Source organism: Sipha flava, unplaced genomic scaffold (genome assembly GCF_003268045.1).
Source record: "Sipha flava isolate LNK unplaced genomic scaffold, YSA_version1 85_pilon_pilon, whole genome shotgun sequence".
In the NCBI taxonomy this organism is placed as follows: Eukaryota; Metazoa; Arthropoda; class Insecta; order Hemiptera; family Aphididae; genus Sipha; species Sipha flava.
The window spans coordinates 1-15,380 of NW_020273627.1; the positions used below are offsets into that span (position 1 = coordinate 1).

The following is a 15,380-nucleotide window of genomic DNA, read 5'->3' on the forward strand; positions in this document are numbered from 1 at the left end:
ATCTGTACATACAATTTAATTTCATGGAGCTGATGTTATCCGACATGCAATTTTACCAGTTGCTATTTTTAATTATTATTTATTATATTTGTGTGTATCATATGAAAAATATATATTTATAAAAAAAATTCGTTTTTTCGAAAGGCCAATTGTCTGAAGAAGCTCAATAATGCCAAAAACAAAAATTTCAAACCAAACTACAGGGAACATCACACAAGAAAATTATCCAGAGTGAAAATTAATGAAGATCTCATTAACATGTTGCTAGTTTCATCTGACCCATTAATATCGTCAATGCGAAACATTCAACCCAAAAAATTACAGACATTTTCAGACGATGCAAAACTTTTAATAATAATGCCTGAAGAACAAGCAAGTGATTCTTGTAAATCTGAATCTGATGATGATTTGGAATAATAATATAACTTCTATAATATTAATCATTTAAGTTTAATATTTCTTTTTAACATTTCATTACTAAACACTATAATATTGTATATAATTATTTAAATAATATTCTAAAGAATAAAAGTAGAATGATGAAGAATGGTAAATTTTTATAATAAATAATATTACGATTTAATAAGTCGATAATATAGCATATTAATATTAAATATGTAGAAATAAATCGAAGTCCTTAAGTGTACCAAATTTGCGAGACGTCTATAGGTCTCCTAACTAGTAAAACATGGTAATTTATCTATTTAATAATTATTACCTACACAAAAGTAAAAACATATGATCATTTATTACGAATAAAAACTACAATTTAATTTTATGTAAGCTAAATTTACTTTTCAGACCACTGTGCGCCGTCGCCGCCTGTCGAATGGGACTTTAAGATTATATAATTACTCCGCGAAATTACTATTGTTTTCTTTAGTTGATATTTGCTGAGTCAAATGACAATTACATTAATATTTATTATGCTCAATATTATATAAAATGATTAAAACATTGTAAATTCTTTCAATTATGTCATATCAATAAATTTATAGAATTATCATAACACCAATTCCTGGTCTATTATTTGTAGTCAGTATGACTACAAATTGGCTCCCAATAATCCGAGTAAATAAATAAATTGTAAATAGGTGCACGTATAGTGTCTATTACAACATAAATAGAATAATACGAGTAACATTGGATATAGATTATCTGTCTCAGCGTTACTCCTGCCGCGGTGTGCCACCAAAAAATAATATTTAAATGTGAATGTTTTTTATTTACAACAATGTATTTTAAAACATTAACCGATGGAATACTGAAGTGTGTTAAAGTTGTAGTAGTTTTTATATACTCTCATTTAAGTTTCAAAACGATTTTTACTAAAATATTAGGCAATAGCACATGTTAGAATACAACAATATTGTTATTTGAAATATGGATTAAATATTAAAAATTATGTATTATAACAATAAATATTTATAAATATTTCTCAATCGTGATAAAAAAAGTACGTTTGAAAAGGCTTAGTTTCCTGGTGCTTGGAGGCCGTGGAAAATATTTATATTATAATTTTAAACATTATTAAAAACATACTTTAAAATACAACTAAAAATGAATACATTAATGACAAAAGAAAAAATGAAAAGAGGTATTCAGAAGTCTAGAGACTAATTATGCAGACAAAATAAAAAAATATATTTAATAATAATAATAAAAAAATAACTTATACTATTAAATTGATTAATTTAGTGTATTAATAATTTAAATCAGCGGTTCTCAAACTTTTTTTTTTCGCGTACCACTTGAGTATATTATCAATTAGTCACGTACTATAAACGATTAAAAATAGAACCATACAAACGTCACATAGTTAAATATATTTATTTTAAACAAAAAAGCAATAAAATACTAAAATAAAATTATTATTTATTTATTCATACAAATTTATTAGTGTTTTTAAATTCATATATATGAGTTAAATATTGAATTTTTAATTTCCGTTCTACCACCATGTAGTATTTCGCGTACCATTAATGGTACGCGTACTACAGTTAGAGAACTGCTGATTTAAATGCATATTGAATGCAAAAAATTGATTTAAGTAATGGAAAAATATTTACTTAACCAAGAATACTTAATTATTGTAAGTTTAAAAAAGGAACGAATTACGTATAAAAAAATAAAATAGTAACTAAAAAATATAAAATTAATTGACTTAATTATAATAATTATAATTAAGTCAATTAATTTTATATACTGTAATTATTACAGTTGTTATTTAAAAGAAAAACGACGTACTAGTATTTGTGGGATTAAGTAGGTATGTGCTTGTTTATCGTAAGTTCGTTTCACGCTTCTAGATTTCGGGTGTTTACTTTAATATAGAAATAAATACAATGTTTTAATAATCAATTACATTTTGAGAACTAAAAAAAATAAATAAATATTTTATTTTATTTTTTTACTATTAATATATACAATGGGCAGGAATTATAAAAAATATGATTTGTAAGAATGACAATATTTAACAAACGTGAATTGAACAAGATAAATAATATTGGACCTAGATTATACCTCATAGATTATGTATAATATCAGGTAATATTAGACATAGATTATATCTCATCGTTGCTCCTGTCGCCGTATGCCGCCAAAAAATATTATTTAAATGTGTATGTTTTTTATTAACAACAATTCATTTTAATAATGAAAAACATTAACCGATGAAATACCAAGATCTGTTAAAGTTAAAAAAATTTTATACACCCTTACACCCTTATTTAAGTTTCAGAACGATTTTTACTAAAATTATTATTCTATAGCGCATGTTAGAATATAATTATCTACAAATACAACAATATATTTTTATTTGAAATATGGATTAAATATTAAAAATTATGCCTTATAACAATAAATAATATTTATAAATATTTCTCAATCGCGATAAAAAAAGTACGTTTGGAAAGGCATAGTTTCCTGGTGTTTGGAGGCCGACGGAAATATAATTTCATTGTAATTTTAAACATTATTTATGTACTAAAGGAAACATAAGTAAATATTATTAAAAACAGTATACTTTAAATTGTAACAAAAAAAAGAATACTTTAATGATAAAAGAAAAAATGAAATGGGGTATCCAGAAGTCTAGAGATTACATATGCAGACGAAAAAAAATATATATAATAATAATAAAAAAAATTACTAATGCTATTAAATTGATAAATTTAGAGTATTAATAATTTAAATGAATATTGAATGTAAAAAATTGATTTAAGTAATGGAAAAATATTATTAACATAACCAAGAACACTTGAATATTGTAAATTTAAAAAGGTAATGAATTAGAAATAAAAAAATAAAATGGTAACTAAATAACATAAAATTAATTGATTTAATTATTATTACAGTTGTTATTTAAAAGAAAAACTACGTACCAGTATTTGTGGAAGTAACTAAGCATGTGTTTCTTTATCGTAAGTTCGTTTCACTCTGAATCGGCTCCTAGATTTCAGCTGTTTAATATAATATAGAAAATAAATACAATGTTTTAATAAGTCAATTACATATTGAGAACTATAGAAAAATAAATTATAATTTATTTTTTTATTTTATTAGTATTAACATATACAATGGGCAGGTATTATAAAAAATAATTTAAAATAATTATAAAATATAATTTGTAAGAATGACAATATTTAACAAACGTGAATAGAATAAGACTAGTAATATTGGACATGGATTATCTGCAACATCGTTTTTTAAGTCGCAGTGTTGTTAATCCGTGTGTCGCGGAGTATTATTTAAAAGTAGAATTTTTTATTTAGGTAGAACAATTTATTTTAATTGTAAAAAGAAACATTAACCAACCTAATACTAAGGTCTGTTGTAGATTTAATAGTTTCTATTCACCCTTACTTGAATGTCATTTATATTTATTTATTTTTAAATATTTTAAACTATTTTTCTTTAGCGTGTGCGAAAATAGAAGGATCAATAAAGTGATTTATTTGTTATTCATAACATGGATGCCCAATTTCTCATTCAAATTTTTTTGAAAATCCTGATGCTTCACGTTAATATATCCAAAACATAATTAAACATAAAACATAACAAGCAAGTTGTTACGCTTTGTGTTGCTAATGTCTTCATTTGAAGAGGTTTTCTTTTTTTTTTATTCTTTCCGCGACCCTGCTGCGTATTAAGTATCGAAAAAAAGTATTGATCATTTTACTCCGTCCTATCGTCGTATTGAATTAAAATAATGATAAGAGTAAAATATAAAAACGACCGATATGAATTATCGTTCCGATTAAGAGGAAACCTATTGATGCTATTGTATTGTGAACTGTGATTTCTGGTCCATGGAAATAATATAATCGTATAGAGACTATAGACTATAGTGTGATGACTGATTTATGTAAACAAATCCTCCACCACGCGCGCAAACCATTTTACTAGAAAATAATGATTGTACGATACCTACCATTCGAGTACTTTTGATTTTTGAAACAATATGGCGGTTAGTAAATGATTCGATACTATTCATTCGATACAAGTATTTTTTTTATCTATATGAGTAAAGTATCGAAACCATTTTATCGTTAAAAAAAGTACTTGTATCGAAAGAAAAGTATCGATACTTTATTGATATCGGTAGTATTGTAACGTTCCTAGCCACAGCTATTACTTGGCGTTCCTATAGTTTTGTTCTGCTGTAAACGGAAAATATTTTGTGCAATAGATCCCTTTGGCGCAAGTACTATGTCACGCGTTGCGATACGATCGACCGAGATTTAACAAGATGAGGTGACGATACTCGGTTTGAACGGCTCGACGGTGATTATCTTCCAAGACGGTTTCGTTGTTTACAGTTGACATCCTTATCAACATATCTACTACTCTGTAACTGGTTACCTGCATATTGTGCGTGGTAAGATCAGAAATGCGAACAAAGTAAACAAAACAATAACGACGCACGCGCATGCACAATAATCACCTCCAACCTGTGGATTCGTTAATAAATTACGAATACTCGTTTTCGATTGCGAATTCGAATCGTTCAAAATAGACCGGTTGTTTTTACTAGATTAACAATCGGTGTCGTTTTTTTAGACCATCGTTTTTCGACGACAAGTTTTGTTGAGCTCACGCGTCCACGCTATTAAAATGTTTGTTGTTGGACGTGATAGGCATTTGTGGTTTACTGCTGCAATTATTTTCGGAACGCTTCTGTGTAAGTACAAATATAATTATTTGTTTTCGTAGATCACAACATTTGAATATCTCTGCAAGTTGAAACTGATAAGTGTTCACAAATTATTCTATACGGAATCGATTTCAATCAAATCATTTACATAATGCTTTAAACTAGTATCATAACAGTATCAAATAGGCAATTGGGAAGTTTACGGCTATGGCTCAGGGCACATAGAACCTCTGATAAAAGATTTTTAAAAACAGACTATTACATTAAAAGACATTAAAGGAATTTGAAAGAAATGTGTTCAGTTGTATGTGACATGCTTAATATTATTTACAAACATTATTATTCCTGATATTTTATGAAACTATGCAATTTTTCCTTTATATTATATTATTAATCCACACTTTTAAAGAAATTTAAAATTCTAATCATTCAACTTTATTTATTTTATACTGTGGTAAAATTAAAATTGTACTTAATCAAATGTATTAAATTTACCAATTTTTTATATCAAATATACAACTCATATAAATTATTAATATATATAAATTGCAAAATAAATAGTATATAAAATTGATACATTTATATGTGGTCTTCAGGGCAAAACTCCCTCAACTAATTTTTTAGTGAAATATTGGTTTATTTAAGTATAAACTATACTCAACAAATGCAAGCCATTCCTAAAGTGTGATGATTAGCTAAAATTAAATCAAATATCTACCAAATAAAAAAAATGTAAATATTAATCTAGGTACTACTTATGGATTTTTAAATATGTCCATGTACATTTAAATTTTAACTTAATTATTTATAAATTATAAGAATATATTTTATGAGTGATTGGTGTAACATTTTTTCATTTTTTTATTGATTAATTAAAAATTACACAATATTTAATTTATATTAAAAATTGATTACCTACTTATAAATTTGGTTGAATTCACTATCAAAGAGTGATCTAATTTAAGATTGATATTTGATATAACAATTTATTTAATCATAGCACATAAAAATAACTTCTTTGGCATTTTTTTTGTATATTTCATAACCTTTATAGTGATTATTTACAATACTCTAAGCAAATTAAACACAATAAAATGTACATTTTAATAATTTTAAATTGCTTTTATTATAAACAATAGCAATTTTTTTTATGAAATAATATTTTATACATAAATAAGTTCCTTTTTATTTTTGTTGAAAAATGTACTACCTACTAATATTATATATAAAAAAAAAAATTACATTTGTTATGTTTATGTTTATTATGTTAATTATTAGCTTATTTAGTTAATATCCAATACAGTAAATTGTATTTTTAATTGTTAAATTTAATTACAAGTTTTCAAAATTTATATTAAAAATCCAATAGATTTTATTTTTTGTATGTTTACATACTTTAATCATAATAACGGTAATAACTAATTTTAATCGACCAGGAATTATAAAGTGTTTAAGTGCCTTTTTGGTATTGATTCTTAGTGTAATGTTGACGATTTTTCTAGTATTGATGATTCTTGTGATGTAATGTTGAGTTTAGTACTAACATTTAATTTAATGGCTTCAATTACTGCATTGGTAATATTGATGGCAGGAGAAGAACTCTGTCCAAAGAATTCAGTAGGATTGTTTTTATCGATGAATATTACAACCGTCGGGACTTCTTTAATGTGATAATACTTAGAAATAATTCTATGCTTGTCAGTGTTGAGGGCTCCTACATTGGCGAAGCCCTAAAATAATAACAAGCAAACTATAAATATTTACATACTAGGTAGGTGTTCACTTTTCACAAATGTTGGAAAAAGTTAATTTCCCTCCTTCAAGTTATTTTGTGTTAAACTTGTTACAAACTAAGGTTCGTCTTAAATATATATTTATATGAACATTTAGTGCATGCATGTGCAATTAGTATTTTTTATAACAGCTACGCTATTAGGGTAAATCAAGTGCCGTGTAACTACCTTTGGTGAATTTTATTTTAACGCTCATTTTATATAAAAAAACAAATTTTAATTTAACTTAAATGCGCCCCAAATCTTTAGTGTGCAATGGGTAAACCTATTTTTAAAATTTTATTTTAATTCATAAATGATAAGTTAAAACCAGAAACTATCTAAATGAAAGCCATCAAAAATCTATATTTATTTAAATTCACAACCCGAAGGGTAAAAGTACAGCATTTTGATTCAATATATATATTTATATAAGGTATACAATACAATAAAATAATATTTATTTAATAATCGATATGCAATGACCATAGGAGATCAAACAAAAGTCGAATTTTTTAACTTTATTGAAAGAATTTAGCATACGATTTATAGGACAATTTAATACATAATTTTGGGTATTCATGGTCGTATGGAAGGTAACAGATTCAGTGGCGTAATTAGGAATTCGGTTTGGGGGGGGGATAATAGGTTTTAGCAAAATTTGTATATCTCATACAGTAACCCCCCACACTTTACCAGAACAAAATTTTTAATAATTTCAATTTTAATAATAATAATAATAATAATAGTAATAATAGTTATCGTAATAATAATAATCATATTATCACAATGTAATAAATAAAAAAAAATTACATAAAAAAAAGTTTTGGGGGATCCATCCCCCCCCCTAATTACGCCCCTGAACAGATCTATCAGATATCTTATTATTAATACATGTTTTCGATTTATTTAAGTATATAAATACATCTGCATTTATTATAGATGTGGACCTGTATATTTTACTAAATCGAAAATATTATCAACATAGATTTACTTTAAGTTCTGAATATTGACTCTTATAGCTTATGCAATTCATAATTAGTCTGATAATAATTTTTTATTTATTTTCATTCGATCATTTCATCACTCGAACGGTTTTTAAACAGTCGAATGATTAAGTTATTTCATTCGATGATTGCCATCACTATAACATACCTTCATTGCCTTGGCGGCTTTACTGTACTCGGTCCTAAGCTCCTTACTATACCTACACCACGGGGCGTAGAACTTGACTAACCACACGTTGTCGGTTTCGAGTACAGTTCGGTTGAAATTGTCGTCGGTGAGTTCGACGACTCCGGAGTCGGATTCGTAAAAGGTGTCAGCCATACACTTGCAGACGAGGACTATCATTGAAACACCTGTAAAAAAAATTACCAGATAACAACACTTATTATTTGAAAATCCAGTCATTATGTACCACGCGGAGCCGAAAATAGTTTTAATATACTCACAGAACAACAGATTCATTGTGGTACGGTTTTAATAGTTATTGTACGACCGAAAGAGGAAAGACGACGACGCTGTAGAGAATGAAAATAACGAATGATTAACAACCAAATGAGTTCCAACGACGACGACTGCAATCTTTTCTCGGGTTTTAGCCCTTCTTGTCTTCCGATCGAAAAGTTTTTAGTGATCACAACCCATCCATAATATGATTCGAGTTGAGAGAAACGTATGTTTCATTGATGCTTCCATGCAAAACACAGAGAACTGTACTTTGCACCATTTTAATTTCATCATCAGTGTTGATTAATTAATCGATTTTTGTTAAAATAATAAAAAAGATTAATGCAATAGAAAATTAATGCAAAACAATCGAGTATCTACGTCTATTATCACGGCTTTAAAAAAAATACATGTTTTCTACTAAAAAAAGCTAAAAAAAAAAAAAATTAAACGAAATAGACTATACACTAATGAATAATTGAATATTCAGTGAAGATAACTTTACATACATACCTTGTTTAAAAACTGATGACTGACTATATTATTAAGATCTATACACAACAACTTTGGGTCACTGCCTTTTGACTCTTTCTTAAATTATAGGAATGTATATAAATATATTTTTATTTTTATATATTTTTTATATTTTCACATACTTATATGTATAGTGTTTATGATACTAATTAATATTTTTATCTACTAAAATTATTTAGTAATATAATTTGGATTTTTAGAACAATTTTATTTTTATATTTAATGTAATTTGGTATATTATTATATAATTTTTTCAAAATGATTATGGGGCCTTTCTAAATACGTTTAGTAGTTAAATTACTAACAATTAAAAGTACCATAGTAAAATTAAAAATTATTTTATTATGCATGCACTAATCCTCTACTAACAAATATTTTAAACAACATACTCTTTTTCTTTATATTTTATTACCTAAAAAGCCATTCCTTTCTCTCATGTATATTTTTATTTACTTTCATACCCTAGTCTACAAGTCTAGGCAGTAGTCCCATATTTACTGTGGTTTATTATTAATTTTCTGTATTTCTGTAATTATCACTACTCCTGAAGGCTAGACCTTTTTTTAATGTTGAACTTTTTACCTTCTCTAAAAATTAAATTTCCCATGTGTATTATGTAAATAATTTCAAATTATCCTCTCTCGATTTTTATTCTATTAGGTGTAACAAATATCAAACTTATTACATACCTACCTCTTTTACCGTTCTGCATTAAGTACATCATTCATTGTTTTTGATTTTCTTAAAGCTTTATAGCAGGCCTTTAATAAATGGACATTTATTTATAATTTATTTTCAACCCAAAGAATTTGAAGACCCTTATTTAGTTTTCATCAATGCAACAAATATTTTAAAATATATTATGCAATTTTGTTTACAGACCATACGAACTCTGGCCGAGTTCCAAATTTTTCAATAGGGTCCAGGTATAGTTCAATTCGAACATGGGCATTTTTCTTGTTGCCTGGATCATTGTTGGGACGGGTTGGGTCACAAACAAAGCAGAATTCACAAAGGCGATCCGGCCTGGATTCTAGTGGTAACCAATAATTACTGTAATAACGTAATAGTGACCAAAGCTTGTCTATTGCGACTCAGAGTTCCATAAAACTTTAAAAACTAGATCATCGAGTGTTTAACATTCTTATTAAAAGTTAATAAAAACTATCATGAGACAATATCTCAGTTGAATTATATTTATTAACTACTTATGATGTGCAGAGTTTTATATGAATGTGGTGTACAGTAAATGTCTAAGAGTGAATAAGAAACAATGATGTGAGAATTTTCTGTTGCATAAACATTTAATTTTTAGAAAATTCTAGAAGTCGATTAAAAATAATTATATATTTTTTTTTTTGTTACAGTTGCATTTGTTAATGATGTCGACAGTCGAAGTATGTATAAAGAAAAGATCAGGGACGAACAATCAGAAAAATCACAGATACCACCTCTGCACAAAGGTGTGTTTGGGATGACATAGTTCATTAATTAAGAACTACATTGATTACATTATATTACTTTATAGTAATGTATAATAATAATCAGTTCAATAATTATTATAGTGAATAGTTATTGGTAGAGCTATTAATGAATCGTGTTTATTATGCTGTCCGTGCCTTATCAACATTTGTTTTTTAATTTGCAAATAGATGCGAAAACAGAGCGCAAGAATACTTTACTCCATTCGGCTTGGGTTATCATCGCAATAGTGTTGACAATAGTTTTTGGCGCTGTTGCCGTCTACTACTGGGTTTTGTTCTATCCTATTCTATGCAAAAAAGAGCGCAAGTACGACGTCATGCAAATGTCTGCCAAACCATAGTGACAACATGTTCTATTCTAAATCTCCAATTAAAAATAAACCATAAAATCTCAAAGTGGTGGTGGTTTCAAATTTGAAATAATTCATTGTGATTAATATTATCAAATAATTATATGTATGTTCTTAAGGTTTCCTATTTTTATAAGCATTACGTGTTCTTGTTTAAAAAATTATGACTGACTATATTATTAAGATTTATAGAGAACAACTGTTGGTCACTGCCTTTTGACTGTTCTTTAAATTATACTAATGCATTTAAATATTATTGTATTTTTATATATATGATACCTATGTAACAAGATTTTTATTCATATTACTACTAATATTAATTTTATAAATTAATCAATATATTTTTTATTTGTAGTAATATATTATAATATGGTCAAATTTACTATTTTAAATACTAACAATAAATATTAGTTTAATTATATAATATTCGATTTGAAATAAATTAATATTTTTTAATTTGACCAGTTTATTTAGTATATTTTTGCTTATTTCATTATTAAAAATTGTGTTGTTCGTGATAGGTTATCCACTGAATTCCCATAAAAAATATAGATATTTTTCATGACATTTATTAAGAAGTTATATTAAGGAGGTTATAAAAGGTTTTCCTAAAATCCTTGTTTAGAATTCAGCCAATAATTGCCATTGTGGTTCAAGCACCTCAATTTATCATTGATATAGCCAAGGTTAGGGTCATCTTTCATTATTTTATTATTTAATATTTCTTTTTTTTTTTTTTTTTATATAAATAATTTTAAAAAGTTCTAAAATGTATATTAAAATTTAGAAAATGAAACAAATAGCATAAAAATTTATACACTAATTTCAAATAAATACTTAGCTTACTTCTTACAAATCGCTGCCATCATTTAACAGAATTAAACATGAAACTTATTTTGGTAACTTATTTTTTTTCTATTATAAACTTATATTTTTTAAATTTTTTACTTGGTTTTTGAAATGAAAAATGTATTATTAATTAAAAATGAAATATAGTCACCAACAACAATTAAATGTTACATTTTTTACTGCATGTATTTAAAAACGACAAAAAATGTTGTTGAATCCTTTTTACTTTTTCCTTTTTTGAATGTTTGTTAGCAAATTTAACAGTTGTGCATACAGTTGGTACGTAAATATATTTTACATATAGTATTATATATCAAGTATTAAGATGTATTCGATCAAATACCTGAGTGTATGTGAACTTATAATTGTTTTGATTGTTGTTTGAAATGACATGTAGATCAACCCTGTTCATATTTGTAATAACTCTTTTTGTTATGCATATCTATCAGATCTGATAATATTCTTACATGACACAGTAGAGTTTGTACCATAGTTGAAAATCATATGCATTCATAAAATTGGATACAAATTTTTGAACTCGACGAGACTTTGAAGTCACAGCATATTATCTTTATCAAACATAATAGGTATAACTATTATTCAAATCAATTATGCCACTATAACATCATATTACAACTTGACCAAATAAATTTTAATAAACTAATATATATATAAAGAAACACTCAAACTTATAAGTAGAGTATTTGACTTTCCATAAATGTATATTAAATTCCACAAAAAGATTGCATCGTTTTTATTGGCTAGACAATAACAACAATAGCCAATTTTACACTATAAATGTAAGTATTAACTTGATCATGAAACTAATTACAATTTTTAGATTTGAATGTATTGCAGTTAAACAACAAGTTATCTACAGTATAACATACAAATTGACTTAAAATATATGAATGCATGTGCCACGAAGAATTTATTTCAACAATCATTATTACTGTGAAATACACATTACAATAACTGTTTGAAAATCATCACTACAAATAATTAATTTCAACCAATGTCATTAAACAATTATTTTTCTATAGATTATACATTTTAGTTTAAAAAATAAAAAGACCTCCAAAAATTAAACTCGATTTTATATATATAAAAAAAAAATGTACACAAATAAATTAAATATATAGATTAAATTATTTTTAATCATTAAGTAAATAATTATATAATATCTAGTAATTTTAAATTTTCGAATCAACTTTTGTTTTTTTTATTACAAAGTTAGTTGAGTTTTAAATCAAAAGGATGACTGTTAGTAATAAAATTAGGCTTTTATTTTATAGAACTCGTTCAGTCTTAAAAAAAAAAAAAGTAGAAAATGGAAAAGAAAACATGGAGACCAGGGATCTAATTATAATTCTTCTTTAGGAAGTTCATCAAGGTCAACATCGGATAAATCAATATCCTCTGCAGCTGGCAGTTCACCATCTTTACCATCCCAAGGTTCAGTTGTTTGAATTTCAGGTAAGGTAGCACCCTTTACCGGAGCAGTTGTACCACGGCCGTAAGATAAATCTCTGTAGATAAACACACAAAGGTATTTATTATTACATTTATTTTAAAATTATTCGATTACTTAATAGCCTTAATCGAATAATTTAAAAACAATCATGTACCTTAAGAATTCTTTAATTCCATCTTCTGAAAAAGACCCCCTCAATATGGAATATTTCATTTTTTTAACATTCAGAACAGCCAAGGCAGGGTATCCAAAACCACCAATTTCTAATGTCGATTCCAGTTCAGATTGTTTGCCGGCTTCAGCCCACAGCCATCTAAATGGTGATTATTTTATTAATAAATCTATATCTAATGAAACATTGATGGAAGGAAAAATAATAATAAAAAGAAGAATAAAAGTATCTAAAATAATTACAATAAGAAAAGTATTATAGAAATAACTGGAATGGAATAAGGAAAGAATGAATAAACAAAATTATAATTACCCCCAAAGTTTTTGTTTGAATTTTTCTCCTAAAGAGCGCAATGTTTTCAGGTATTCATTACGGCAATCAGCCTGACAATCTAAAATGTGAGGCAATACAGAGACCACGCACAGAGCATGTTCTGAGCACCCAGCTTTGAATGTATCTTCATTTACAATCTATTTTATGTACAATTTAAATTAAGAACTTATTGTTCGGTGAGCAATTTGATTGTTTTAAGTACATACCTCAATAATGTCTGGTGGTGGAACATTTTCTTGATGTTTTTGTAATGCCCAGTTCACAATATCTGAAGATGTTCTGCCTCCAGTGTATTCTTCAGCTCCGCTTGAAGTAGCTGTACCCGATGGGAAGAATTTAATTGTGGGATAACCACGGATGTTGTATTCTTGAGCTTTTGAAGAGTGAACAGTCGCATCTAATGCTCCAAGTTTAACCTAGATTACACAAAATTGATTATATAGATTTTAACGTTTGAATATTATAGATTAATTTGTTATACCTTTCCCTTAAGTTCAGCAGCAGCAGCAGTCCAATGAGGAGCTAAATTCTTACAATGTCCACACCACGGGGCAAAGAATTCAACCAACCAAATATCATCAGAGTTCAGCACAAGTTTATCGAAATTGGAATCGGTGAGTTCTACAACTTCATTATCAGAAGATTTCTTTGATGATTTCGATGATCCATAAGGTACACCTTGGAGTTGAGCACTAATAACATTCTTGATTGCTTTCACGACCTCATCGGTGATGCCAGCAGCAGTACGTTCTCCGGTGAAGTCTTGGGGCTTGTTCTTGTCAACAAATATTTTCACAGTTGGAAAACCTTGTACACCATAACGGCCAGCATAAGATGGATACTTGTCAGCATCGATGGCGGCTACTTTAACAATGCCCTGAAAAAAAAGGTGCACGTTTCGTTAACGAGCCGCGAACGGAGTATGGCGCTTATATACACTTACCTTGAGCGCTTTGGCGGCTTTCGTGTATTCGGGCACGAGCCTCTGACAATGTCCACACCACGGTGCATAGAACTCCACAACCCATATCTCTACGCCCTGGAGCACTTGGTCGAAATTGTCGTCGGTGAGCTCGATGACGTCGGAGTTGGACGGGTAAATGGCCACCGAGCACTTGGCTAGGGCCGCCAGCAACACGCCTGCAAGAACGAACGTTTACAATCGGTTTACAATTGTTTTACCATCATTGTCACCGTCGCTGGACCGCGACGTAATGCGTGAGCCGTACTTACAGAACAACAGTTTCATGTTGCGACAACGAGACGAGGTAGAGATGGTCGGAAAAACCGGTGGCTAACCGGAGGACAAAAGACTGTGGTCGTGCGCGCGTTCTCGTTTGTGCCGCTGCGTTCAGTCGGCGTTCATACTGCGACCGGCGCGTGGGATAAACGGAAACGCTGTGGGTATGTGACGTGTCTTCAGCCGTTAGTTTCGGTTAGTGTGGGCAGACGAGTGACGGATCGGCGGTGGACGACGGGAAACGAACGGACGGCGGTAGCAGATGCGGCCACTGGATCCGCACGTTATCGGCAACGCGTTATCACTAGCAGCGGCTCGTGGTGCGCTCCCATTGGTCGGCGCATCGCCGGCAGTCGATGAGATTATAAATACCGAAGAAATACAATGACGCCCGGAGGGGGGAAGTGGTGACGGATAAATAAATAAGAGAGGAGCAATAATCCTTTGTCAACGGTGAACCGCGTGCTCTATTGTTCGACTCGATGAATGTATTAAAATCGTGTAAACACGTAAACGGAGAACACTAAAAAATTGATATTTGCAGTCCCTCGAACTCCAAGGAACG

General features: G+C 28.4%; 3 protein-coding genes and 1 long non-coding RNA gene across 4 annotated transcripts; 1 reads left to right on the forward strand and 3 right to left on the reverse strand.

The window, feature by feature from the left end:
• Positions 1 to 2,238: 2,238 nt before the first annotated feature.
• Positions 2,239 to 4,826, reverse strand: LOC112693374. Its single transcript, XR_003149469.1, has 3 exons — positions 4,433 to 4,826; positions 3,384 to 3,461; positions 2,239 to 2,323 (listed from the first exon to the last, which is right to left on the reverse strand). It is a non-coding gene; the product is annotated as an uncharacterized LOC112693374 (long non-coding RNA).
• Positions 4,827 to 4,939: 113 nt separating this feature from the next.
• LOC112693372 lies at positions 4,940 to 10,820 on the forward strand. The gene is made up of 4 exons (XM_025568405.1): positions 4,940 to 5,182; positions 9,794 to 9,952; positions 10,281 to 10,376; positions 10,566 to 10,820. Exons 1-4 carry the CDS (start codon positions 5,116 to 5,118, stop codon positions 10,736 to 10,738), a joined length of 495 nt encoding a protein of 164 aa, XP_025424190.1. The 5' UTR covers positions 4,940 to 5,115; the 3' UTR covers positions 10,739 to 10,820.
• Positions 6,532 to 8,792, reverse strand: LOC112693373 (protein disulfide-isomerase A6-like). The gene is made up of 3 exons (XM_025568406.1): positions 8,382 to 8,792; positions 8,083 to 8,288; positions 6,532 to 6,885 (listed from the first exon to the last, which is right to left on the reverse strand). Exons 1-3 carry the CDS (start codon positions 8,395 to 8,397, stop codon positions 6,631 to 6,633), a joined length of 477 nt encoding a protein of 158 aa, XP_025424191.1. The 5' UTR covers positions 8,398 to 8,792; the 3' UTR covers positions 6,532 to 6,630.
• Positions 10,821 to 12,904: 2,084 nt separating the features above from the next.
• LOC112693370 (protein disulfide-isomerase A6 homolog) lies at positions 12,905 to 15,098 on the reverse strand. Its single transcript, XM_025568404.1, has 7 exons — positions 14,809 to 15,098; positions 14,519 to 14,715; positions 14,057 to 14,452; positions 13,782 to 13,991; positions 13,555 to 13,712; positions 13,225 to 13,383; positions 12,905 to 13,125 (listed from the first exon to the last, which is right to left on the reverse strand). The coding sequence occupies exons 1-7, from the start codon at positions 14,822 to 14,824 to the stop codon at positions 12,960 to 12,962; spliced, it is 1,302 nt and encodes a 433-aa protein (XP_025424189.1). The 5' UTR covers positions 14,825 to 15,098; the 3' UTR covers positions 12,905 to 12,959.
• Positions 15,099 to 15,380: the final 282 nt, after the last annotated feature.

Coding starts and splice junctions, on each gene's coding strand:
- LOC112693373 (XM_025568406.1), bottom strand. Junction 6,886..8,082: donor AAGCCGCCAAGGCAATGAAG/GTATGTTATAGT, acceptor TTATTATTTTAG/GGCTTCGCCAATGTAGGAGC.
- LOC112693372 (XM_025568405.1), top strand. CDS start 5,116: ATGTTTGTTGTTGGACGTGATAGGCATTTGTGGTTTACTGCTGCAATT. Junction 5,183..9,793: donor TATTTTCGGAACGCTTCTGT/GTAAGTACAAAT, acceptor TTTTGTTTACAG/ACCATACGAACTCTGGCCGA. Junction 10,377..10,565: donor GATACCACCTCTGCACAAAG/GTGTGTTTGGGA, acceptor ATTTGCAAATAG/ATGCGAAAACAGAGCGCAAG.
- LOC112693370 (XM_025568404.1), bottom strand. Junction 14,453..14,518: donor AAGCCGCCAAAGCGCTCAAG/GTAAGTGTATAT, acceptor CTTTTTTTTCAG/GGCATTGTTAAAGTAGCCGC. Junction 13,713..13,781: donor CACCACCAGACATTATTGAG/GTATGTACTTAA, acceptor TACATAAAATAG/ATTGTAAATGAAGATACATT.